Source organism: Pelophylax lessonae, assembly GCF_965119305.1.
Source record: "Pelophylax lessonae genome assembly, chromosome: 2".
NCBI classification, from domain to species: domain Eukaryota; kingdom Metazoa; phylum Chordata; class Amphibia; order Anura; family Ranidae; genus Pelophylax; species Pelophylax lessonae.
In genome coordinates this window covers 227,508,496-227,536,464 of record NC_138769.1, presented here as the reverse complement: position 1 = coordinate 227,536,464, position 27,969 = coordinate 227,508,496, and the positions used below count along the sequence as shown (strand labels likewise).

Sequence of the window (27,969 nt, the reverse complement as noted above, 5' to 3'; positions counted from 1 at the left end):
TCACAGTGATACCACACGTGTGGTGTAAACACTCTTTACATATGCCCGCACGATACGCGTGAGCACGGAGGGATGGGGGTGCTTAAACGTTTTTTTCTTATTTTTACACTGTCCCTTTAATTTTTGATAAATTTTATTACTATTACAAGGAATGTAAACATCCCTTGTAATAGAAAAAAGGATGACAGGTCCTCTCTATGGAGAGGTCTGGGGTCAAAAGGACCCCAAATCTCTCATTTACCTTTTAAAGCAAAAATATCAATCAAACACATTTTGTTTACTTCCACCCCAGACCAGAACATGACGTTGCTCCGATCCTCAAAGGCAACAGAGGAGATCAGAGACGATTTAGTCTTTTCACCTCTGACCAGCCGACTGCACTGCCGAATCGTTTCTCGGGCGCACTGGTAAAACAGTAAGCCAGAGAAACACAGAAGAGCAGCGGGAGGGGCTAAGGAGCAGCGGAAGGGGCTAATGAGCATCTCGGACCACTTTCATGAGAAAACCAGCCACTGGCTGAAAAAAATAAATAAAAATATCAGCGTTGTGGGTGATCGCTTCAGCCATAACCCCAAAAAAAACTTGCAAACGGCAACGTATTGTGGTCAGCAAGTGGTTAAAGTGGTTGCAAATAAAGCATATCCTTCTGTAGTGCATACTTGCCTCAATCCAGAGCACTGAGTGCAATTTCTATCTGCAGCCTGGGGGGAGGGGGGTTGAGGTGGTCTCAGATTACCTTCAGCTTTTCTCAGAGCTGTTCAGTGCGTGACTTCAGACCTCCACCCCTTAAAGCTCTGAAAAGCTGTGTAAATTCTAGATCTTAAGAGATTGCAGATTACCAGGTACAATTTATGTAGTAGGATTAAAGCTCTGTATGTATCACCTGATACCAGTCACTTTACGGAGTAGATAAGGGTTTACAACCACTTTAGCCACAACATCTCTGACCTCTTTAGCAGCAGGCAGGCTGCAGATATGTATTTTCAAACTGCATTTAAGGCTAAGCTTTTCCGCCCTTCTTTCTGAAGCAGCAGAAAATTGCTAGCCTGCTAGGCTTTAAATGTATATAATAAAACAAACTGAAATCCAACTCCAGAGTCTCAATTGTAATGTTTGAGGATTAATTACTTCACAGTACAAGCAGCAACAGAGGTCAGTAAGTTTGTTTAAAAAGCTCTTTTACTGCAACTGTGTATGAAGAATATACATATACGGGTTCAGAGTTTGGGCACAGTGACACATTGTACTCGTCAACAGCACTGATTGTCACATGTGCAAAATGTCCCAGCGAATATACATTTTAAAAGATAACTATCTGAAACAAAATAAAACTGCACATGCACAGTTTTAAGCCCATAGAAAATGTACATATATATATAGTAAGTTATAAAAGCAAACATACTTCATTAAACCTTTCACAATTCTTAAATATTAGCCTGACGTCTGCTACAAAGTCTTCTGGTGTCTGGTAGTGTTGAGAGTGTTTCTTCTGCAGCTTCTTTTTTACTGTGGATAGGTCCATTGGCTTCTTAATTATTTTATAGTAGTTTGGTATCTGGAACAAAAAGAAACACTTTGTTGGACGAGTCTCTCATCTATTCTAAAGGTCCAAAAGCTATAACCGTTCATGCACAATTGCATTCTTTTGCACAAAATAGTTTTCTTGGCCTTCATTGAGACACACAGGATTCAAGACTAGTTACACTGCTGCCTACCATAAGATTTGGACAAATTTTGTAAAATCTTACCATAAAATTCCTTTCTCCGAGTCCTCTGACAGTAGCCGCCCACTCATTCAGTCTTCACCAATGAGTATTGACCTCTTATCCACAGGAGCAAGCTAGGCATAAGACTTGTTAAAAACAAAGTAATTTACATAGACACACCTATGGGGGCTGTCTCACTGGTCCAATACCCCCCTGCTATCAGCCATCCCAACTCAGTTTGGTAGCAAGCAGTTAAGTCCAAAGAACCCTAAATAGAGTGGCGGGGCCGGCGACTGTCAGAGGACTCAGAGAAAGCAATTTTACGGTAAGATTTTACAAAAATTCAGTTTCCTCTTACGTCCTCTGACAGTCGCCACCCACTCATTCAGTCTTCACCAATGGGATGTCCCAAAGCAGTGTAGACATGAGGGGTGGGAAACATAACCGTCATAAAGGCAACACAGCACCCACGTCAGAGAAAAGAACCTTACACCTTACTTGGACAGAAAGGTAAATCCTCTGGGTAACAGAAAAGCTCAACTGGAGCAACAACCCAGGAAAGCAAACAAACAAGGGGGAAAACAACCCCAAAACCAGGGTCCCCTCAAGGTACTGCCACACAGAAAACTTTGCAGCCAAAGGAGGCATCAGCTGATGCCAGAACATCAAGTTTGTAAAATTTGGAAAAGGTGTGCACTGACGACCAAGTCGCAGCCTTGCACACCTGGACCACCGAAGCCTGATGCCGGAAGGCCCATGACGCACTTACCGCTCTGGTAGAGTGCGCCTTAACAGGGAAGGGCGGAGCCCGGTCCCTAAGCGAATAGGCCTGTACAATCGTCTGATCCATTCTGAAATGGTCGCCGCAGACGCAGCCATACCCTTCTGAGGTACCTCAGGAAGAACAAAAAGAGAATCCGACTTCCGAAAGGATTCAGTGGACGACAGGTAAACCCTGATCGCCCGAACCACATCCAAGGAATGTAAAGCAAACTCCTTAGGATGCTTAGGATTCGCACAAAGCGAAGGCAAAACAATGTCCTCATTAAGGTGAAAATCAGAAACCACCTTAGGAAGGAAAGATTGGTTAGGTCGCAAGACCACCTTATCCCTATGAACCACCAGGTAAGGGGAGCCGCAAGACAAGGCCGCCAACTCCGACACTGCGGGCAGAAGTGATCGCCACTAGAAAAGCAACCTTCTGCGACAGCAGAGGCAAATACATTTCCCTGATGTTTTCAAAGGGAAATGTATTCAGGTTGCAAAACGGACAGGATCAAGTTCAAGTCCCAAGGAGGTAGAGGCGCCCTCCAAGGAGGGGCCAAATGACGCACACCTTGAATAAAGGTGCAAATCAAAGTTAGACGCCAAGGGGCGCTGGAAAAGGACGGCCAGTGCAGATAACTGGCCCTTAATCGTGGTCAACGCAAGGCGCAGGTCCACACCAGTCTGTAGGAAGGCTAATACCCTCGCCACAGAGTACGAACAAGGAGGGAAGCCCCTGGATTCACACCAGGCAAAATAAGCCTTCCAGGTACAGTAATAGATCTTACCAGATGAGGCTTTCCTAGCCTTGAGCAGAGTAGGAATGACCTCAGATGAGAGACCTCTGTCTCTCAGGACCTGGCTTTCAACAGCCACGCCATTAAAGCCAGTGACTGAAAAGCAGGATGGAAGATCGGTCCCTGAGACAGTAGATCGTCTCGTAACGGTAGCCGCCATGGAGGCTCGACGGCCAGTTGAATGATGTCCGCGTACCAGGACCGCCGGGGCCACCAGAATCACCAACTTCGGTTCCGAGACCAACCTGCGAAGGAACCTGGACAACAACTGAATTGGGGAAAAGGCATACATCAGACGATACCGGTGCCAAGGCACCACCAGCGCATCTGAGGCGTCTGCCAGAGGATCGCGCATTCTTGTCACGAACCTTCCCACCTTGTTGTTTAGCCGGGACGCGAACAGATCCACATCCGGGGATCCCCATCTCGCACACAGCATTTGAAACACCTCTGGGTGCAGGGACCATTCCCCTGGTCCAGGGTCTGGCAGCTCAGATAATTGGCCTGCCAATTCTCCACACCCGGAATGTGAACTGCCGAAATCGCCGGGACACGAGTCTCGGCCCAAGATAGAATTCTGGTCACTTCCTGGGCCGCCCGGGCACTCCTGGTGCCCCCTTGGTGATTGATGTAAGCCACCGCAGTGGCGTTGCCCGTCTGCACCCATACAGGGCGACCCCGAAGGTGATCCGACCAATGGAGCAGGCACAGCCTGATCGCTCTCAATTCCAAGATGTTTATCGGTAGGGAAGATTACTCCACCGACCAAGTGCCCTGGGCAGACAGGTTGCAGACAGCAACGGCCGGAAGGACTTCCCTTTCGCTACGGCCGGGGACTGGAGCCACCACAGAATATCTACTCTGGTTTGGCGACTCAGACACCCTCAGGTCCAAGGACTGAGGGAGCCTGTCCCATCTGGCCAGTATCTCCGCCTGGAGAGACCGCGTGTGAAATTGTGTAAACGGTATTGCCTCGAAGGCTGACACCATCAACCCCAGGGACCGCATACAGGTCCGGAGCTTGTCCTCCGGCAGAGTACAGGACCATCCCCAGATAGGGGAGACGAACCGAAGGCGACCAAGTCAACTTCTGAACGTTGATGGTCCATCCAAAATTCCTGGAGCTTCTGAACCGTAGTGGACAGATCACGCGGCAGGCTCTGACTTGCACTCGACCTTAACAGGATATCGTCCAGATATCCCAAGACCGCAAAGCCCTGTGCCTGTAACAGGCCCAGAACAGGAGCCAGCACTTTGGTAAACACCCTTGGAGCCGAAGCGATACCGAAAGGTAACGCCACAAACTGATAGTGTTCCTCAGCGATTGCGAATCGGAGGTACCTCTGATGACCCTAGAATATGGGGATGTGTAAATACGCATCCTTGAGGTCGATGGAAGCCAGGTAATCTCCTGGGCTCAGAGAGGCCACCACCGAGCGGAGTGATTCCATGCGGAACTTTTGAACGCACACAAAGCGGTTCAGAGCTTTCAAGTCCAGAATTGGACGCACCTTGCCCTTATTTCTGGGCACAGTGAACAGATTCTAGTAAAACCCCCCAAACCTGTCCCGATGCGGCACCCGGACTATCACCCCCTGGGCGAGAAGATCCTGAACCGCCCGATGCAGATCTTGCAACCGATCACGGGTCAAATGAAGATTTGAGGGAAAGAATCTGTCCGCTGGTCGCGAAAGGAATTCGATCTTGTAGCCTGATCGAATGATTTCCTGAACCCACCTGTCCGGAATCCGGAGCAGCCAAGGTTCGAGAAAACCGTGCAGACGTCCCCCCACCCCTGAAACGGGTGAGGACGCCCCTTCAGGCTGAGGCGGCCTGGGCCGCCGTTCCAGCCTGGGCGGCTTTTGGCTTGCCCGCCCAGGGCTTCCTCTGGCCACCATGGCCCTTGAAGGGCTTCGCTTGTGCTTTGAAAGCGCGAAAGGACCCCTGGTTCGGTTTAAAGGAAGGTCTCCGCTTACCGCAGAAGAAATTACCCTTAGGCTTCTGGGCCGGAGAGTGCTCTTGCCCCCAGTGACTCCTTTAACCAATTCATCCAGGGATTCCCCAAAAAGACGAATCTCCACATAAGGGATGTCGGACACCGTTTTCCTGGAAGTCTGGTCAGCCGACCAGCTCTTCAGCCAAATCAAGCGACAGTTAAGTTCCGCGACACGAGACAAGCACGCTGCCAAAGGGGCCTCATCCAAGGCCGCGTCACACAGATACATCTTGACTAATCTGGTCCACCATCTCCAAAGTAGTGGGGGGGCAAAGTCAGCCACGAGGGTGTGTCTGAGCACCTTGGTCCAATCTGCCACAGCCTGAGCCACCATACACACAAGATGGAGCCCGAAGGCGCCAAAACACACTACAATGATAGCTGCAGAAGCGTCCATAGTGAAGCCAAGCAGCTGCCCACACCAAAAATGGCGGACCCGCGGTTTTTTTACTCCTCAGCGGGCCGCCGCACATGTCTGCACCCAAACACACCACAAACAGTGTCACTCAGGGTAGGGACCCCCACAACCCACCACATAACGACCTACACGCGATAGAGCCCCCGCAGGGATCGGGAGTAAGGTGAGCCACAAACGCACAGACATGAGGGGATAACAGAGACACAGTCGACTGCCATCCCCAGACAGAGGCTCCACACAGAACGTACTTACCGTACCCGCTGGCGTGGGCGCCTCTCATCGAAGGGAAGCCTCCCACCCCAGGCGGTGGGGGTGCCGTCAGCCAAAAACCCAGGACGCTAGCAACGCACGGAACCGCGGTTGAGATGTCCAAGCGAGGTGGCCACCTTGCGGGCTTTCATCCCCGAGGACAGGGACAGGTCGTTTGCGAGGCCAGGGCGTACGCATAGCCTGCTAAACGCTCGATGGCGGGCTGGGATTCCATAAGGCCCTCTGTCCAGGAGCACCAGGACGACCAGTGCGACTCCCAGCTCCGCAAACACCGTCGTCTTCCGAAGATCCGACTAACTAACCGCTGACAAACAGCTAGTAGTGCAAAGAAAAAATGCTTACAGAAAATAAAATCATAAAACAGAAGAAAGGCTGAGACCGTAGCCCCAGCACAGGGAAGCCTATCTTACTCCTAACTAGGCAGAAGACAAACTGAGTACGGATGGCTGATAGCAGGGGGGTTTTGGACCAGTGGGACAGCCCCCATAGGTGTGTCTATGTAAATTACTTTGTTTTTAACAAGTCTTATGCCTAGCTTGCTCCTATGGATAAGAGGTCAATACCCATTGGTGAAGACTGAATGAGTGGGTAGCGACTGTCCGAGGACGTAAGAGAAATTAGATTTTTCCTACAGCTTACCTGTAAAATCTTTTTCTTGGAGTACATCACGGGACACAGAGCAGTCATAATAATTACTATCTGGATTATATGCCACCTATAGGTGAATGGACACTGGCAACCAAAAAGACAGGAAGTCCCCCTCTATATAACCCCTCACATACAGAAAGTACCTCAGTTTTGTAGCAAGCAATATCCCAGACAAGAGGGGAGAGGACCTCTGTGTCCCGTGATGTACTTTAAGAAAAGGATTTTACAGGTAAGCTGTAGGAAAAATCCTATTCTCTTTATCGTACATCACGGGACACAGAGCAGCCATAATAACTACTATCTGCAATGTCCCAAAGCAATGCATCTGAGGGGAGGAGGACACTAAAAATGAAAAACCGCATCAGACCAAAAAGATCTACAGAGCAGCCTGCAGCAAAATGCAGAATCCTCCCGGGTCCTAACAGCCACCTGATAAGAGTCTAGTGAACGTATGTACGGAAGACAAAGTAGTGGCCCTGCAAATTTGAGCCATAGAAGCTTGATGGCGACTGTCCAAGAAGCACCTACTCTTCTGGAGGAGTGTGCCTTTACTGGAAAAGGTGGAACCTTCCCCTTTAAACCATACGCCTGGATAATGACCTGGCAAATCCACTGAGAAATTGTAGACCTAGATGCTGTCTGCCCTTTCCTGGGCCCCTCTGTCAGTGTTCCGAATCGGAGCATACCGTCAAACTTTTAATGCACGTACTACATTGAGAGACTAACCACTTTTCCTCTGCTGTTTGAGGATTTGGAAAGGAGGAAGGCAGTATAATGTCCTGATTCAAATGAAAAGCAGATACTGCCTTGAGCAAAAACCCTGGGTGTGGACGTAGAATCACCCTATCTTGATGCAAGATCAAAAATGGCTCCATACAAGAAAGAGCCGCTAACTGATACTCTTCTAGCTGAAGTTACTGCAACCAAAAGAACCAGATGAATATGCTGAATGGGCTCAAAAGGCTGTTTCTGTAGAACCGCCAGAAAACAGTGGCTTAACTGACAGAAGCATACATAGCACCCCTTGTATAATGGCTCAGACCAAGGAATGTGAAGCAATTGGTCTTTGAAAAAAGACTGACAAGGCTGAAATTTGACCTTTGATAGTGCCTAACATTACCTTTATATCTAACCCTACTTGCAAGGCAGCTAGAATTCTCCGGTGATATATTTACAGGGATGCCACTTCCGGGCTTCATACCAAGAAAAGTAAAGGCCCGTATCTGAAGGGCAAATACGCCCGACAACCGATCTGCCGATTTTCGGATTGTTAGTATGGTGCTTTCGACAGCCGACTCAGACTTTTCGTCCGAAAAAATCCTGATGTGCAGGCTATAAAATTTTTATCGTCCGTCAACACAACGTCCAATTTTCGTCTTATTAGTACAGTTTGACGGAAAAAAAAATCTTAAGAGCAAGACTAGGCATGCTCAGAGACGAAAGAGCACATACAAAACAATCCAACACATGACATCACTTCTGAAGTAGAATTCTGTCGTACGGGAAAATTTGTAAATTTGCTTAAGACTTCCTAAATCTGTAAAAAAAATTCCCTAGAGACTGGTTTCCTACCATTTATCATAGTAGAGACTGCAGGACCAGATATACCCCTGCTCCCTCAAAATCCAGGCTTCAATAGCCAAACCGTCAAATTTAGAGATTGTAAAACAGGGTGGAATATCGAACCCTGAGAGCATATCAGGACACAGTGGGAGAACCCATGGTGAGGGGGATCTATCACGTTTCCTCCCTCATTACACTGAAGCAATCATGCCAGCAATTTTTCCCTTAAGGCTGGCTAAAGCGGATGCCAAAATTGTCCTTTGTGACCTAGGCTTAGACAGAAGCACTAGATGTGGCTACTATGCCTAACAACCGTAATGGCTCAGAATGGCCAGTAGCCCCTGGCCTCTCAGGGGAGGTTAACACAGTATACACAGCTAGAATCTTCCAATCCTGACAGCGGCACACTTGTACCCCTTCCTGTTGTGCCCCCCCCCCCCACTCCTTTTCCAGGAGGACATTGCTCCAGACAAGAAAACTTGAAGTGTGCCAAATTGTAACAGCTTATCACACGCACAGTTATGTCAAAGTAACAGAACCTGTCAGTGCCTGTAAACATCCACCCACAGTGACTCACGCACACAGCTGCAGCTGCTCTGTGTCCCATTCAGCTTCTTACCGAAGCTCACGCAGCCAGGAACACTCCTCAAATTCTGCGCCGTCTCCGCCCCTTACTGCGCATGTCATGCACGCTAACGCGTCACGAACACCCCCCCCCCCCCCCCGGCTCAATGTGCATGCTCGTGCATGTAAATAGGCTGAACTTGCGCGTGATCTCCCGCTGCAGGGATGGCCACCAAAGGTGCTCCCTGAACCACAGTCCCGCTGTCCGCCAAGCATTAGGAGAGTTGAGAGCAGAAAAGGCATCCAAGGTACTCAGGTCACAGCTGAATAAACATACTGCCTCTAGTGGAGAAATAAAACATGGCACCCAGTATCTATTAGAAGGTAACCGTGCCTCATAATTAAAATGTACATACCATTCCCGCCGCAGGATTCTGTCTATAACTAGAGGCAGTTGCTGAGCAGTAAACACGCACAGCACAAACTACTTTCAGGCAAAGAAGCAATATCTCCCCATGTACTAGGTTCAGAAGGAAGCACAACGTCCTGGTTAAGATGACAGGTTGGCTCTAGGCCTTAACCTGAACCTTCCCTTGTGTAAGACCAAAAAAATATTTTAACAACTTAACCACTTTACCACCGGAGGATTTTGCTGTCTTACGTCCAGGCCACTTTTTGCGATTCGGCGCTGTGCGACTGACAATTGCGCGGTCGTGCGACGCCGTACCCAAACGAAATTTACATCCTTTTTTCCCACAAACAGAACTTTCTTTTGGTGGTATTTGATAACCTGTGCGATTTTTACTTTTTGCGCTATAAACAAAAAAAGAGCGTTTATTTTGAAAAAATAACTATTTTTAACATTTTTTTTATATGAAATTTCCCCCCAAAAAAATGTAAAAACCAAATTTTTTTAAAATTATTAGCCAATTTGTTTTCTGCTACCTATGTTTGGTAAACAAAATCACAATAAGCGTATTTTGATTGGTTTGCGCAAAAGTTATTGCGACTCCCGCTGAGAATGAAAACATTCACAGCGCCGCCTACAGGGGGAGGAGTCCAGCAACGTAGTACTACGTCGCTGGACGATAACGAACCACTTTGCCGCAGTACGCTCAATGTGAGCGGTCGGCAAGTGGTTAAAGACCAGGCCTATTTCTTACATTTGTTGCTTACAAGTAAAAAATCAGTATTTTTTGAAAAAAATTACTTTGAACCCCCAAATATATATATATATATATATATATATATATATATATATATAGTATATATATATTTTTTTTTTAGCAGAAACCCTAGAGAATAAAATGGCGGTTGTTGCAATATTTTAGGTCACCCTGTATTTGCGCAGCGGTCTATCAAATGCAATTGTTTAGGAAAAAATACACTTCAATGACAAAAAAAAAAAAAAGTCAAGTTATCCCAGTTTTTTGTATAATGTGAAAGATGTTACGCCAAGTTGATACCCAACATGTCAAGCTTAAAAATTGAACACACTTATGGAATGGCAGAAAACTATGGTACTTAAAAATCTCCTTAGGCGATGCATTAAAAAAAAAAAAAAAAAAAAAAGAAGTTTGATCACTTTTGAGGTCACAATGAATTTAAACATGCCTTGTGACAGGCACTCTTTATGGAGGGATCTGGACCCCTCTGCACTTCAACATATTCAAAAGGCCAAGATCTGGATATTTTAAAACTGGCGCCGTTGGCTCCCGAGTAAGCAAGTGACGTTGCTGCTGGGTTACTACATTGGAGATCCATTCAAAGCCGATTCCGGTGGGTCAGGAGAGCCAGGTGGAGCAGTGTCCCCCCTCCTGCTGCTTGCAATAACAGCCAAGTGGCTGCTTAGCCACATCAATTGGTATTACAAGTCGAGCATCAGGTCTAAAAACAAAAAAAAAAAAAAAACTGCCATCACCCCCATACAACCACTTGAGCAAAATGACTTACAGGTATGTGATTTTTGCGGCAAGTGGTTACCAGGACAAAGCCACCAGTTCAGAGATATGCCTTGCAGAGATGATGGCAACAATAACACAATCTTGTGTGTGCAAAAGTAAATATTCCTAAAAGTTTCAAAGGGCAGTTTTAGAAGTGCAGAAAGAAAAAAATGTGAATCCCACACAGATACTGGTGGGCATTAAGGAGAAGCCACATGAAGAAAAAAAAAAAAAACAGTAAAAATGTCTTAACCACTTGCTGTCCGCCCCATAGCAGATTTACCGCTATAAGGTGGCTTTCCTGTGCAGGATTACATATATACGCGATTCTGCACTTGCGCCTGCAGGAGGGAGGGTGGCCGCCGAGGACACAGCAGAAGCTTATCTGCGGGTGCCAGGCACTGGATGTCCGCTGGCACCTCCTGATCGTCAGTAAAACACACAGAACTGATATCTGCCTATGTAAACAAAACAGATCTCCGTTCTAACAGGAGGGAAGGGATGGATTTTGTGTTCATGCAAAATGGACAAAAAAAAAAAAAAAAACTATCACTCCCCTAGAAAAAGCACCTCACACAGTGCACAAAACCACTGGCTAGGCAGACAGTTAACTTTAGATTTTCAACCCTTTCCCAGCCAGTGTCAGTACAGTGACAGTGAATATTTTTAGCACTGATCACTGTATTAGTCTCACTGGTTCCCACAAAGTGTCAGTGCCCAGTTGTCCGCTGCAATATCGCAGTCCAGCTATAAGTCGTTAATCTCCAACTATATTTGTATTTAAATAAAAAAAAAAATAAAAAAACACATTACAGAAATTATATACTTAAGACTACATAGTTTATAGACAATATAACGTTCACGTAAACCAATCAATATACGCTTATTAGGTTTTTTGTTTTTTTTTTACCAAAACCATGTAGCAGATTACACATTGGGCTAAATTTATGAAGAAAATTCGATTTTTTACACTTTTTGGGATATGTTTTATAGCATAAAGTAAAAAAATATATATATTTTTAAATTGTCAGTCTTTTCGTTTATGGTGCAAAAAATTAAAAATGCAGTGGTGATCAAATATCACCAAAAGAAAGCTATCTGTGGAGAAAAAAAAAAGACAAATTTTGAGTACAGTGTTGCATGACCACGCAATTTAAAGTAGCGCAGTGCTACATCCCAAACTATTGCCCCATCATGAAGTGGGTTAAATCTTCCAGATGTCAAGTGGATAATCAAAGCACGAGCTGATAACAGTCCTTGGAACAAGCTCACAAGACCTGAGAATTTATCCTAATAGTATAGGGGGCCATTTGTCGATCCAGATCGGATTAAAAATAAGAAAAAAGAAAAGGATTTATTCCACGGAGCATTTTCTTGGCAAAAAGTAAATATCCTTGCACTAAAGCAAGGTATGCCTTCAAAGTGTGATGGTAGACCTTGCAGAATTACTAAGTAAGGCAGGCCCCTTTAACTCAAGACCTGGGGCTTCATACCAATGACTGAAGCCGGATAGTAATCCAGTCTTTGGAACAGAAGATCCAGTCAATCTGGACCAGCACACAGTCTGATTGAACTGGTGGATGTGGTATTACGACCCAGAGTTATGAGGATATTACCAAATCTTGGCCAGTTAGGAGCTATAAAGGATCACCAAAATACTGGTTACCACAAAGCAAATTAGGATGGAGTTTTTGGACAGGAAAGGTGTAGATCAAGTCGTACTAATCCCACCGAACCACCATGTCTGAGATGTTAACTGTGGACAAGGATGGAATGTGAAGTTCTGCCCAGGACAGAGCCCTGTCTATTTCTCTCGCTGCAGCAAGACTTCTGGTTTCACACTGATGAAATTCTAGAATGTTGATTAGTGCTGATGCTCCTCAAGCATCCAAGTCCCCTGCTCTGAGGGGTCTAGGACTCCTATTAGGCTGGCACCCACTGTAAAGATCTTTTAAGAGATCGGAAGGAATGCTTACCCCAATTCCAGAGATGAATTCCTGAGCCATCAGGCCTAAGGCAATCTGATCTTAATTAAAAAAAAAACAAAAAACAAACTTGAAAGGCATAATGAGCTATTATGCATCTCATACTAGCTCATTATGAAATACCTTAGAAAGAAGCCCCCGCAGCGCTGCCCACACACTGCTGACACGGCCGACATGTTAACCCGTCTTCCTCCAGCTATCTGATTAACCCGGTTTGCTTCCTCCAGGCTATCCAATGTCATTCCCGCGCATGTGCATGGGAGCAGCCGTACACAGAGCTCTGAAGGAATGGCATGGGCGGCAGTTCCTTCAGAGTGCATGTGCCAGTGATGTTACTTGCTGCATGCAAAGTAAATATCTCCTAAACCTTGCATGTTTAGGAGATATTTACAGTACCTATAGGTAAGCCTATGATGAGGCTTACCTATAGGTACAAGTTATAGAGGAGGCTTTCCTCTTTAAAAGGTACAGGCTCCAAGATGGAATATACTTCATGTCTGCAAATGGGAAGTATTAATATGGTTGCATCACCGAGCTGCTCAAAAAAAAAAAAAAAAAGCTAAATGGAAAGCAGCGCATCCTTATGGCATTAAAATGATTGGGCCTGGTCTTTTAGTGATATATGAAATATGATTGGCCTATATGGCATTAGCTGGAAACAGAGGGAGTTTGGTGGTTCCAAAATCTGAGAACGGATCAGTGGAAACTCAATAGGTTACAGAATGAGGAAGGTAGGGGATTTGGAGGGAACATAGGGTGATGAGTGTGAATAGGAAAAAAAGAAAGGGGGAAGATTAGGAGGAGAATCTAGGTTTGACATCCCCTACCTGCCTTCCAGGTATTCAGGGTAAGATGGGTCAAATACAGTGTTAGGTCATCAGGGATATGGTGGTATATCAAATAGCTGGAAATTTGGTTAGCTGGGAAATCCAGGTTTTTCTCAACGCGCCGAAAAGCGTCAGTTACCATGGCATTTATTTCTTCAAATTTGGCTACTCGGTTTACCTAAATACGCCATTCTGCAAAGGTAGGGGGAAATTCCCTTTGCCAGCTTAGAGTAACTTGGCTGAATTTAGCAAGTGGCTGGTCAGTGCTTTTTCTGTATGCAGTAGGTGAGTGAAGGGTGTTGTGTAAAAGGCATGTTTTTGGATTTAGGGGGGAGTCTGGCATGAGCTTTGTAGAATCATTTCTTGGCATGCGTTCTAAAAGGGGCATTTCCCCAATTGTATGAGATGAAACACTTCATTACATCCTCTTAATACATCCTTCCTTCAACATTTGTCAGAGACCTGTAGAAAAAAAAATGGCAAACTTGAAGAAATGGTACCAGGATGCAGTATAGGAAGAATGCAAGCCAGCGAAGGCAGTAAGATTTGTTGGTCAAAGATCGGCTGGGAAACCTTGGTTCTGTCATCCAAGTGGGAAGTTACTTTGACATGTACCACCTAAACACATTGTTGCTTGTTGTACACTCCTTCATGAAAACTATTTTCTCATGGTAGTGGGGTAATGCACCCTTCAACACTGCAAAAATGGTTTGACGAACACAACAAGCTTAAGCTGTTGACTTGGCCTCCAAATTCTCCAGATCTCAATCCAATCAAGCATCTGTGGCATGCGCTAGAAAAATAAATCGGATCCATGAAGGCCCCACTTCACAAAAGGATCTGTAACTGATGGCTTAGTGCTGAATGCCACAGCTTACCTTCAGAGGTCTAGTGGCGTCCATACCTTGACCCACTCAATATTAGATGAGTGGTCAAAATTATGGCTGTGACAAAAGGATTTGAAAAAAAATGTATTGCCGTGCATATTTTTAAAAGACCATTTCAAAAAATATTGTGGTACAACTACGGGTAGCTAATGCAGGTTAATGAAAGGATGCAGTACATGTGTTGCTTCTCTCTTTTTAAACTCACATGGCAGAACAGGCTGCTCGGGAAGTTAGCAATACAGTGTTACAGAGAGCAGTGGCAGGTATTGTATACATTTATGAGTACTGGGAACTAACACCTGCACCATAGGCTGGCGTTTTTACATTTACCAGCTACATGGCTTACCAACATGTTTTGCTGACACTAGGACACGGCATATTGTTCACTGACCGTAATTGGATCAGAACATATTTCAATAAATGTTCAATTAGAGGTCACATCCTAGATTTGCTTCAAGCCCTGAAGTTATTAAGATTGCAGTTGAATATTTGACAAGTTAGAAGAAAATTACCTTTTTTTTTTTCCTTCACTTTTTAGGATAATACCTTTTAAGTTTGGATTTTTGTTTTAAAAAGTGTGCACGATAAAGTTTACAGTTGCCTCAAGTTGTGTACAGTGCCAAAGAGGTTATCCACACAAACTAAATTCTGCTCCAGTGACACTTTTCCATCATAATTTCTGGTTTTGTTTGTGGAAAAAAAAAAAAAAAAAAAAAAGAAAAAAAAACAACACGTAGCACCATGGAAACCAATTGCTCTCACTAACTTTATTCAAGCCAAAGTACACCAAGCAGTGCCTACACTACATACAGAAACAAATGCCATGTATTAAAAAATAAATAAAACATTGACTTACCGTTAGTGGGACTGGCTCTTGAAATTCAATGCTCAGTTCATGGCAGTAGAGATACAGTAGAAGCCGCTCACATTTCTACAACAAATAATAAAATAAAAAAACCTTTACCAAGGGGAATGAAAACCAAACTATCACATCTAGTGTACTGTGTGTGGACATGCGTGCTTTTAAAAAGGTGAAGTGGACAAAGTAAAGGCTAATTAAAGCCAAAACTTCTTTATTTCCTGCCCTGGTGTCACAGGAAGAGAGTTAAAAATAAATAAAAATAAAACACACACAAAAAACAGACATTGGCTCTCCAACACACTTTTCAAAAGTAAAATGTTCTGACTGTGGGTAAACATTAAAGTGTAACTAAACTCAATTTATTCCTTAATTTCCATCTGGTGTTTGGCTAATAACACCACCTTTCTTTAGGTGGCTACATTCACTCCCACTGTACCTATGGAGGAAAATGTTGCCATCCCTGGATGGCAGCATTGTCAATCAGGGGAGAGGGAAGCGTCTGATGGACTAGAGGATTAAGATGCAATTTACCTAAGTGACTCACAAGTTGAAGTCAAATGCCAACAAATGCGTATAAAGCAGTTACAGCAATAGCTTTTTCCCTTTTGGGATATGTCTTGCGTAGATGAATAAAAGCTGACCATTGTAAGCGCCCCTGCAGTGCGAATTTATCTATCTCAACCCTCTAAATGCCACTTTTGCCCATTAATGGAAACAGACTCCCGGCCAAATCACCAGTAGGGATGAGCTCAGGTGTGTTCAGATTTTAGTCAGAACCCACCTGAGATATGCCGCGGGAAGCTGTCACTGGCGCCAATAATAAAAGATCCTTCCCCTCCTGCACATATACATGCCCCTTTTATATGTGCAGCTGGAAATGTCTTGGCCATGTCTAATTAGCAGGAACATGCTAAAGCTCATCCCTACTCACCAGGTAATAAACTACGTTACGGGGAGTCTTAGAAAAACAAAGTCTGCTGTGCTAATGCCAGTGACAGACTATATGTCATTTTAGCCATAGTTACACTTTAATTCAGCAGCTATTTGGTTGAGTTTAAAAACACTTTAAGGTAACAAAGAATAGAAGCTCCATCTAGAATTTTTTGGTGAACCAGCTACTTGGATCTAATGAAATGTTCTGCCATGCTTAAGTAACTATATGTGGCTGTATTGATTGAATGTATTTGAACTTGCTGAAATATGAAGACCGGCACTGAGTGGGGTCCAATTTATTTTTTTGCACCATGGTACATCTGTCTAATGCTAAGGTGCTTACAGACTGGTAGCAAGCTTTGAAAGAGCTCTCCAGACCTAAGTATTTTCATGCTTTACATATAAACAACAAATTCCAAGGGGAACGTTCAGTTAGGATAAGGGAAAAAACTGATTTCATAATTTTAGGGTACATTTTCTTGAGGGGGTTTAGGTGCATTTGTTAAACAGCCCCTAATATTCTTTAAATAACTTTTTAATAGGTGGAAGAAAACTTGTCAAACTGTATCCAGAGAAAAGAACATTTTAAGTGGAATACTGTATATGCTGTTAAAGTTGCAAGTACAACTTCACACGTACCATTTGGTCCACAGGATTTAAACCTTGTACAGTCTTCCCTTTTTTACTGTGCTGTGAATTGTCACAATCATATTCAACCTCTGGCTTGTTCAGATCTCTGCAAAATGTGCAGATCCACTCACCACTGATGATGAAAAAAGAAAAGACATTTTTTGTAGAAGAAACCTTTGAAATTCTTTGGGTTGATTGCAGTATAGTTATGTTAGAAACGTAGATTCTAAATTTTATTCCTATATCATAAACCTAAAAATTAAAACGTACTGAGTTTAAACACCAGACATAAAATGGTAATTGTAAAACTCACAAAAGGAAGAAAGCCCACATTTTCAGATTTAACATATTGTAAGATTTTTGTACTTACCATAAATCATTTTTCTTCGAGTCCAATGATGGGCACAGGAATTCAGATATAGTGATGTTTTACTACCAACAGGAGGTCTGGACGCTGGCAAACAAAAATCATAGACAAGTCTCTGTATAAACCCCTCCTCTATTTGGAACGCCTGTGTTTTGTGAAAAAGTAGTACTAAAAGGCGAAGCAAAAAGACAGAAGGGTGGGAGTCGTTTCTCTCAATAGATGGGGGACAAAAAAAAAAAAAAAAAATATGGATCTTTCTACCGTAAAATCCTTTCCTCTGATGTTCACTGACGAATACTGCTCCAGAATCTTCTTGACCATTGGGTTATGCTGCCCCCTACAGGAGTAGGACACTAGGCAGGAAGAAGCTTTACCACACCTATGTGGCAGTCCCAGGGGGTATACTCCCACTTCTTGCTATAGGCATTCAGTTTAGTTGCAAGCAGTGTCAGAAGAAAAAATAACCCAACTCAATAGTGTGCTGTGTCCGTCAATGAACATCAGAGAAAATTTTTGGTAAGACAAAAAAATTGGATTTTTGACTCCATTTCTCTGATCATTGACGGACATAGCTCATCTTCATGACTGTAGGGTTATACTGCCCCCTACAGGAGTAGGACACTAGGCAGAGAAAAAAAAGCTTGAACACACCTATGGGGCAGTCCTTGGGGATATATTCCAACTTCCTGCTATAGGTATTCAGTTTAGTAACAAGCAGTGCCATGAAAAAAAAACCCAACTCCAAGGAGGGGCGGGTGCTGGGTTCGTCAATGAACATCAGAGAAGCGGATTTTACGGTAAGTCCAAAATCTAATTTTCTCTTTCGTTCATTGACGGACACAGCTCTTCATCTTCATGACCGTAGGGACGTCTTAAATATGAGGGGTGGGAACAGCAGAAAACAAAACTTACCCAAGGCTAAACATAGCCAAGCAGGTAACAAGGAAGCTCAACTATAAACTGGAGCTCACTTAAAAAAAAAAAAAAAAAAAACTGTCAAAGAGGAAAAGTCCACTAAATAGCCTGCAAAACTCTGCGGCCAAAAGCAGCATTCGCAGATGCCAACACATCCACTTTATAAAACTTTGTGAACGTGTGTACAGATGACCAGTTGCCCGCCTTGCAAACCTGCACCACTGACGCCTGACGGAAGGCCCAAAGCGCCCGAGTAGAGTGTGCCCTGACAGGGTAAGGAGGAACCTGACCCTTAATAGAATAAGCCTGAACCACAGTCTGTCTGATCCATCTGGAAATGGTCGCAGCAGAAGCAGCCAGCCTCTTGCAAATTCCATCCGTAAGGACAAATAGTGAGTCCGACTTCCGAAACAACTCCGTAGCTGCCAGGTACACCCTAATTGCTCGAACCACATCCAGGGAATGCAAGGCAACTTCCTTAGGATGCTTAGGCTTGGGACACAATGTCTTCATTCAGATGAAAATCGGAGACAACCTTTAGAAGGAAAGATGGACATGGCCCAAAGAACCACCTTATCCCTGTGAACTACTAGGTAAGGTGAACAACAAGATAGCGCTGCCAGCTCAGACACCCTATGTGCAGAAGTAACAGCCACCAAAAAGGCCATCTTCTGGGACAACATAAGCAGGGGAATCTCCCGAATATTTTCAAAGGGAGGTTTCTGGAGAATGGACATCAAACTGAGGTCCCATGGCGGCGATGGAGACCGCACCAGGGGAACCAAGTGTCTCACTCCCTGGAGAAAGGTGCGCACCAAGGAGTGTGTGGCCTAGGGATGTTGAAAGAAAAATCGCCAAGGCCGAAACCTGGCCTTCGATGGTACTCAAGACCAGACACTGCTCCACCCCTCGCTGAAGGCCAAGATCTGAGTCATCGAAAAGAGCCAGGATGAATCTGTAGGGATTCACACCATGCAATATATGTCTTCCAAGTACGATGGTAAAGCTTTCTGGAAGTAGATTTTCTAGCTTTTAAAAGCATAGGAATCACAGATTCAGACAACCTTCTATACTTAAAGCACCTGGCTTTCAACAGCCAAGCCGTTATAGCCAGCGACTGTAAGAGTCGATCCACACTAGCGTGACTTGTCAGACGACTTGTCAGCCTGACAAGTCACGCTCCCTCGCAGTCCATTGACTGCTACAGGACCCATTCTAATAGGAGCGACACAAGTTGCTCTGACTTAGAAAAAGGGTCCTGCACTACTTCGGGGCGACCTCAGAGCGACTTGCATAGACTTCCATTATGTGAAGTCCATGCAAGTCGCCCCCCCGAAGTAGTACAGAGTTATGCCGCCCCAGTGTGAACCGACGCTAAAGCAGAATGGAAGATCGGTCCTTGGGACAGCAGATTTTTCCTGAGAGGAAGTCTCCATTGACGATCAGCCGTACCAGTTTGGCGTACCAAGGCCAGTCTGGAGCCACTAGAATGACCGGAAGCCCTTCCGCCTCGATCCTGTGCAGGAGTCTCGGCAGAAGCTTGATAGGAGGAAAGGTGTATATCAGACGATACTAACTCCAGGAGGCCACTAAGGCATCTTTGGCATCGGCTAGAGGATCCCGAGACTGTTCCACAAACCTCTGTACTTTTCTGTTGAGGCGAGAGACTAACAGATCCACCTCGGGAGTCCCCCACCGGAGACACAACTGATGGAACAACCCCTGGATGAAGTGACCATTCTCCTTGGACAGATAGCCTTCCAATTTTACACTCCTGGAATGTGCACAGCAGAGAGGGCTGGAAGGAACTGTACTGCCCACCTTAGAATCCTGGCTACTTCCTGAGCCATCAGAACACTTATTGTGCCCCCTTGGTGATTAACATATGCCAGGCCACGGCTGTGGCATTGTCTGATTGGATCCGTACCGAACATCCCCTGGAGACGACTTGTCCAATGATCCAGACAAAGCCTGATTGCTCGGAGCTCCAGTACATGAATAGGTAGCCTGGACTCTTCCACAGTCCAGACCCCCTGAGCACACACTGTGCTGAGGACGCCCCCTCACCAAGATAGGCTGGAAACCATAGTAACAACCGTCCAGTATAGGGGAAGAAATTATTTTCCCAGAAGAAGTGCCGGAGAACGAAGCCACCAAACCAGGGACCCCCTTGTGCTCAACAAGATCAGATCATACAGAGACTGAAGATCCTTGTTCCACTTCACCAGAATCTCCTTTTGCAGAGATCTCGTATAGAACTGTGCAAACGGGACTACCTCTAGACACCATCAGGCCCAGCACCTGCATGCAAGCCCGCAGAGATGACTGTCTGCTGGACAGCAGAAGCCGAATTGCCCTATGCAACTTGTGACGTTTCTCCAGAGGAAGGAACACTCTGGCTGAGGCAGAGTCCAGAGTCAGATACAGATAGTCCAGGCTTGTGGACAGGACCAGAGTGGACTTCGGAAGATTCAGAGTCCAACCGAACTCCCTCAGCGTTTGCAGAGTAATCTCCAAGTTGGCCAACAGAGCAGTCAAACACACTGCTCGCAAAAGCAGATTTTTCAGGTACCCCAGTATCGCGATCCTCTGCTGACGCAGTAATGCTAGAACCGGGGCCAACAATTATGTGGAGACCCGAGGAGCGGAAGCGAGACCAAAGGGAAACGCCACAAATTGATAATGCTCCTCACCCACAGCAAAGCTGAGAAAGTGCTGATGGGTGACACATATGGGAATGTAAAGGTAGGCATCCTTGATATTGATAGAGGCGAGAAAATCCCCCTGATGTAGGGACGACACCCACTGTGCGAATGGATTCCATTCGGAACGTGTGTACCTGCAGAAAGCAGTTTAGCGCATTGAGGTCCATAACTAGATGGACCTTGCCCTCCTTCCTGGGAATCGTAAACAGGTTTGAGTAGAAAATTTGAAAATATTCTGACAATGGAACCGGAATAATCACCCCTTGAAGTAACAAGTCTTGCACTGCCCCATAGAGATCCTTTAAGCGATCTGGGGATAAGTGCAGGTTGGAAGAGAAGAACCTTTACGGGTGATATGATCAAAACTCGATCTTGTAGCCGGAGCGAATGACTTCGTGGACCCACTTGCCCTGGATCAGAAAGGTCCACGGATCCGGAAAACAGCGAAGATGTCCCTCCACCCCCGATACGGGCGAGGGTGCCCATTCATGCGGAGGAATTTTTATCTGAAGGTCTGGCAGGAACAGCTCTCGGTTTGCCCAAGACTTCTTGGAACCTCCAGGGAAGGCCCTGAAGGGTTTAGATCCCTTGTCTTGAGACCCTGACGAAAAGGCCGCTTGTGAGCCGAAAAGGAAGGTCTCCGTCTGTGACGGGACTTCTTACCCTTGGAAGCCTAAAGAAGAGTTTTTCCCCCCCGTGAGGCCTCTCATAAGCCTTGTCCGCAGACCAGCATTTCAGCCAGATAACATTAAGACAGACAGTCTAGAAATCAGGGAAGCGCCATCCAAAGAGGCGTCACAGACGAACTGTAGCCCTTGGATAAACTGATCCACTAGCTTCACAAAAGCAGGAGGGAGCCGTTTCTCCAGGTCCTGGCATAAAATTTTGGCCCATTCATTCACAGCTTGTGACATCAGGGTGATGGTAAACACCGGCCTAAGTGCCGACCCAGCCACAGTGAACACATGGCAGGTCAAGGCCTTCGAACTCCTATCAGCCAGATCTGAGAAGACCAGGGACTCTTCAAACCGTATTACAGTGGCTTTATTCAACCTGGAATCCGGGGAGTCCACAACAGGAGGTACCGTCCATTTTTTAAAGGAGTGACTCATAAGGGTACCGCATTGCAAAGGTGTGTTTTAGGGACCCCCACTGTTTTGAGACAATATCGTCAAAGAAGGCGGGAAAGGGGAGAACACCCTCGCTGCTTTGGAGAACCTGTGGGTGCCAAAGGTGACCTGCGCCTCTGATGCTGCATTAATCGCATCTTCCATATGCAAGGTTTCCCCGCACCAATACAATCAGTGCATCCACTAGCACCTTGTCATGTGCAGCTAGAGGAACAGAGGAATCATCCTCACTATCTGAGCATGCAGGGTGCATGGACGTAGATCCCCAAAGGGAACTCGCATCCATAGCGGCCGATTCAGACTCCAAAACTGATCCGACCGAGGAAGCAGGTGAAGGCGGGAGTTTTTGATAGCAATTTTGCCCAAGACCCAACTTCAAAAACATGGCTGCCACTATTTGCAATGGGAAACAATAGGAAAATGGCCACCGAGCTGTAGCACACATGGCTACAAGAAAATGGCGATGTCACGCAGATCCCAGTGGTCCCATGGGCGTTAAAAACAATCTTAAAACAGGAAGAGGAGCCCTGACAGGGTCCCATGGTCGTTAAAAACAATCTTAAAACAGGAAGAGGAGCCCTGACAGGCATTCCCACCAGGCCTATCCCCCACCTGAGGAGCGGTCGTTCAGTCACCTGCGGAGTGTGGGCAGATGGGGGGCACAGGCCAGTCTGGGGCCACTAGGATGACCGGAATTCCCTCTGCCTTGATCCTTCGCAGAAGTTTCAGAGGGGGGGGAAAAGGAGTATATTAGATGGTACTGGCCCCAAGGAGTCAACAGTGCGGCTGTGGCATCGGCTATAGGATCCCGAAACCTCACCTGAATCGCTGCACATTCCTGTTGGGGCGAGAGGCCAACAGGTCCACCTCGGGAGTTTTAGAGATAGACCGCTGAGTCAAAAAATGAAAAAAAAAAAAAAAAAAAAAAAAGGTCCCATAGGCCCAGCTTTTTCAAGAGTTAGAGGACTCTGCTGGGCATGGTACCAGAGCAAACTCAACCTCCGTGGGTTGTGTGTCTGAGTACAGCCAGGTTTAAAGTCCTGAATGGACATGAAATCACTGAATATGAACCCACTTGATTGAGCAAAGAAAGAATGGGGATCCCAGGTTCTAGAATACAGCTGTCTGTTCCTTCAGGGGATACCAAATTTAACACCTTCAGAGCCACTAGAGGAGAATGGGCAGAGATCCCTGGTGGCAGTGGGACTGTTTCCTGTGTCTTAGCCAAGAGGGGTTTCTTCCACACAGGTGGTAATGCAACTAGGCCCAGTATGAGGCAAGGTGAAAGATACTAACAAACATAAGAAGTTGGTGTTGAGGAGGGTTGGATGTCTGACTTAGCCAGGTCACTGCAGATGGAGTTTGAGTAGAGCAGAGTTTCAGGCACTGCTTCAGAAGCAGCAGCAGAATGCTTTTGATAGGCTAAATGGTGGAAAATAGTGCGTTGCTCCACCCTGCAAATGAAACTAGCATTAGGTCACTCAACCTTAACCCTTGCTGTGGTAAACAAAATTAGTCATCAGACATTTGGAGCTCTGTACTAGGAAAGCACCCCACAGATAAAAACAAGTACACTCAAGTCTGCAGAACACCACAATGGCAATTGGAAATAAGGAAAAGGTGTCCAGCCTCCTAGAACACCAACAAAAAACCATGGCATGCTGGGTAGAGAAGGGGTTACATGAAGGTTGATATACATTTTTTATTTTTTCTGTTAGCCAGTGTTTATACCTCCTGCTGGGAGCAGTGCAACCTGACCGTATCTGAACATACACATATACACGTATACAGTTGCAGGGAGGTGACACTTAACGTAAAAAAAAAAAAAAAAAAAAAGGAAATATATTATTGCTATACCTTGGAAAGCTAAGGAGTGTGGGTACATGACACGTTAAGTGAAAGACTTTTGGGCACTTCTCACAACATAAAAGGTCTCCTCCATTTTGGCACACAGCACACCAATCTTCATTTGGATCTTCATCTTTGTTCGTACCATCACCTCCGCTGCCTCCTCGTGGTGATCGATGCATAGAGCTACGGACTGGAGACTTTCCGTTGACAAGGGTACCATGCGTTGACTGTCCACAACTTCTGCTTGTGCTGTTAGGTTCAGTCTTTACATGATTTTCTAGATTGGCCAAGGCTTCCAAATCCCTTTCAAGGTGCAGGGTGGTAGTGAGTGGAGGAGTCAGACTGCTCTCTGGACTACTCAGCTAGTAAACATAAAATGGTGTACTTTAATCCACTAAAAGGAACAAAGCAGTCAACATTTCACTACCTCCTGGACAATTCAAGAACTTTAGAAATCAAGAAAGTCATACCTAATAATGTCACAAGGAAAAGGTACCACCAGGAAAATTCTGATTTCCATTGAGTATTTAAACGTGCAAACACAACAAGCTGGACAAAACTTTAAGACAGACAAGATAAATAAGGGTGGTAATTTAACATTTCCCTTAGAAAGCCTCAACAAGTATAAAATGATTTTAAGCCCAACTACGGGCACAATAAAAAAATAAAATACCCTAGTAGTGCGGTCTCCCTACATAACAAGTCTTAAACACTTGTTAAGTCTAGTGGTAAAGGAAAGGGTTGTAATACTTGCACTATTGTTCACAGCCTTTCTCCATGCTGCAGGACCTGTCTGCCAAAGCCTTTTCTCTAAGGTACTCCAGCCAGCAGTCATACTCTGATGTGAAGGCATATAATGCCAGGCCAACAAGCCCTTCAATGTACATGAGGACAATGAGTGCCTTCCCACAACCCGAAGTGTTACAGAGAAAAGGAGCGCCAGTGGCCAGAGCACGAGGAAGACAGTAAGTGCTACAGTCTTTTCCTCTACTGATTAAACTTAATGATCATTTAATTCATGCAATGTTGCACCAGAGTTCAGCTTTAAGTCTCAACATTAGGAATGTTACATAGGTCCAATCACCATTTGGCCTTATGCACATGGGCATAAAAAATGCTGCGTTAACAGGTGTACAGCATGTTATTTTTAAGCCTCTAAATGAAGTTCCGTTAGCCTATGTGGCCATTGACATCAGATGTTTAGATTTGTATTTAAAGAGCAGGATTTAGAGGCCTAAAAAAAAAAAAAAAAAAAAAAACACACGAGCAGAATAAATTAAAATTCTAGCCAATAGAATGCATTTAAAGTGATCTTAAACTATAATCTTGTAAAACAATCCATTTAGTTTGAAATCGAAATGAAAGGCAAAACATTTTGTTAGAGATATAATAAATTATAAATACCTTTTTCCATTTTTTTTTTTTTTTTATAAGTGATCACATTCTCTCTGTTCTTAGTAGCATAAGGTCTAGGAGAAGCAGCAGCAAATGGAGCTTCCCAGTGAAAGTCTGTGCAGGGGAAGGCGTGTCAGGACAAGCCTGATCATTGGAGAGCAGGCTGAGTTCCCAGCATAGCTAGAGAACTGTCCACGGTGTGTTCTCCTGCTTAGTGTAGTCAGTTTTTAATAGGATAGCAGAGGGACTGTTAGGAACAACAGGGATTTCACATAAAGGAAGCAATACAAAGAACAGGATACTCTTTCATACAAGTACATGGTACAGCAGGCACATATCAGGAATATGAAATGTTGGGGTAACACTTTAAGCTCAATGTCAGAGGCCTTTTTGTGTCATGTTCTGGAAGAAAAAATCCAGCATTACCAGAGCATAAATTCATACTCCTGTGTGGGTGAGGCCTTATGGATTTATAGTCTTCTAAAAAGGAGGCATTTAAAAAAAGAAGGTACAATCGTTTGAATATGGTATTTTGCAAAGGTCTAGCTTAACCATCTAACTCAAATAAGTGAAGGGATAGTTGCTTGTAGAGCAACATACAAAGATGATTTGGAAACCAGACTAAACCAAACATCTCCTAATTGAGGAGGATGCATCCAGAATTACATAAGAGATATATAAAGACATACAGATGATGTCCCCTTTTCTGTAAAATATGTTCAATGTTAAACACGTGTGCTTACCATGCACGCACTTCTTCTCCCATCTTCAGACTTCTCTTGTTTAACGGGTCCTGAGAAACTGCACACATCGTCTTCTGTTCCGGGCTCTTGCTTCACCTTGACTGTATCTGATTTGAAAGCATTTCGATCAACTGCTCTACCACTTGATCCACAACTGTAAATTTAATCAATGAGCTTCTTTTTAAAAATATAGTGACATTGCAAATTTGAAGAGTTCCTGCTAAAGCAATCTGCCACATAACCACATAAAGGTGCTCTACATTTGTAAAACTCACATCCTAACAATACCAATAACCCCCCCCCCCAAAAAAAAAAAAAAAGCTTAGAAACAGGTTCCAAATATCAGAAATGTTTTAAATCTATACATTTTATCATTATCAGAAACATGCTTTAAAATTGGAAATACTTAATACACTAGTGCTAGGTGGCAATAAAAATATACCCAAAATTACATTCATGACCAAGCCAAAGTTAACAAGAACTGCACTAAGAACTAGCCTAAAAGGATAAACCAAATAACTAGTTGTGAGGGGATACGTTGCCTACCAACCATGAAGTTAAGGTTTGACACTTTACCGCTTAAGCTGCAAGAGGCAAGGAAGCTTAACCAAAGGCTTGTCAGGATGTCAAAGATAAATTTCTCAAGGAGTAGGCTTGTAGCAGCTCTCAATGGAAACTCTTTGCATGCTAGCTCTACCATACAATTAACTTCTTGCCAAACAATGCATTTGTGGAGGACAAGCTTTTAACACACAGGCCACAGGAGTCCATGGAGGCTGAGGCTTCAATGCTTAGAGATCGCTCACTGCAAGCTCCCAAGACAAGACCGAGCTGTCACAGATGGATCCCGGTCTCTGGTTATGCAATTGCATCTTTAATGCCCAGAGAAAACACCTCCCACTTCAGGAAAAATAAATTCTGCTAGGTTACATGACATTAATGCAGTGAACATTTTGGATCAATTTCTGGGACCTGCAGACTTCACGCACATTTGTAATGTCAGTAGTTCTACTAAACACATTGGGGTGACCCAGAACAAAGAAATACAAAAATAGCATGAAGATTGCAGAAGTCATCTGCATCAGGATGTTTATTTAAGAAAAGCAGAACAATCAGCTTCCTTCTTTGTATTCCAGCCTCAGGCCTTGTGTTGTGTTTCAGTTCACTATCTTCACGTTCCTGTTTTTGTAAGGATTATAGGATGGTTAGGGGCTAGGATGAGAAATGTGCACTCACCTTCCCCTACTGCCAGTGCTTGATGTACTGGGTGGCCTCACTGGTGTATGTGAATTAGATAAACCTGAGAAAGATAGATAACACACCTGTTATAGCATGTAGCTCTCACTTAAAGCAGTCTAAATATGATACACAAAAGCAGAAACTATTCAATTTCCTTTAATTTGAATGTAGACCTAAACATTTATGCCAAAAGATGACCTTTATTGTAGATCTGATTAAAATACACAGGTTTGCCATGTTTTCAGATTCATTATCACCTTTTAATCTTTAGCATGTGCACATTTCCATGGCTCTGGTCCTGTAGATTCCAGTTGTTGTGCCTGCCAACACTTATCATTGCGATGGCCTTTGTGGTGACATTGATAGATAGAATACTAAACTTCCAATTATGCTTTGCTGTGCAACAGTGAAGAGTAGGTGCAATTCTGGGGGTACTATGGCTGAATGAACAGGCACGTTGTGTATCTACAAGTCTGCCTGGAGTTTGGATCAACAGTGTGCTCCACAGGATAGCAATGATGCTCCTGCAATAAGATCCTGGGAGCAAGCGGTTTGACCCTATGACAAAGTTATGGAAAAAGTGCTTTCTGCTGGGATGAACAGATAAAACTGCAGGCATTAGGCAAAAACATTTTTAAAAGGTGGCTTAACAAGAAGGCAAACCGATGTTCATTTTTGAATGTGGATTTATATACACTAGATAAGACCTACTGTACAAGTGTAATGATCACAATATTCAGTACGCAATGATTAAGCACAAGATGTATGTGTTAAACGCGTCTACGAGACTTCATGCTGGTGTCTGGTGTCATCACTTGCAACTTTTTGGA

General features: G+C 44.6%; 1 protein-coding gene across 3 annotated transcripts in view; it reads right to left on the bottom strand.

Annotated features, from left to right (window-relative positions):
- The window catches only part of TRIM33 (tripartite motif containing 33), a 271,501-nt gene that overhangs the window by 4,522 nt on the left and 239,010 nt on the right, over window positions 1-27,969 (bottom strand). For all 3 annotated transcript variants that reach the window (XM_082246208.1, XM_082246207.1, XM_082246206.1), the window contains 6 exons: window positions 27,137-27,200; window positions 25,901-26,054; window positions 23,769-24,124; window positions 16,804-16,927; window positions 15,226-15,300; window positions 1,403-1,555 (listed from right to left, as the gene is read on the bottom strand). In XM_082246208.1, coding sequence (XP_082102334.1) covers window positions 1,403-1,555; window positions 15,226-15,300; window positions 16,804-16,927; window positions 23,769-24,124; window positions 25,901-26,054; window positions 27,137-27,200 — 926 coding nt within the window. The remainder of the gene's footprint in view (window positions 1-1,402; window positions 1,556-15,225; window positions 15,301-16,803; window positions 16,928-23,768; window positions 24,125-25,900; window positions 26,055-27,136; window positions 27,201-27,969) is intronic.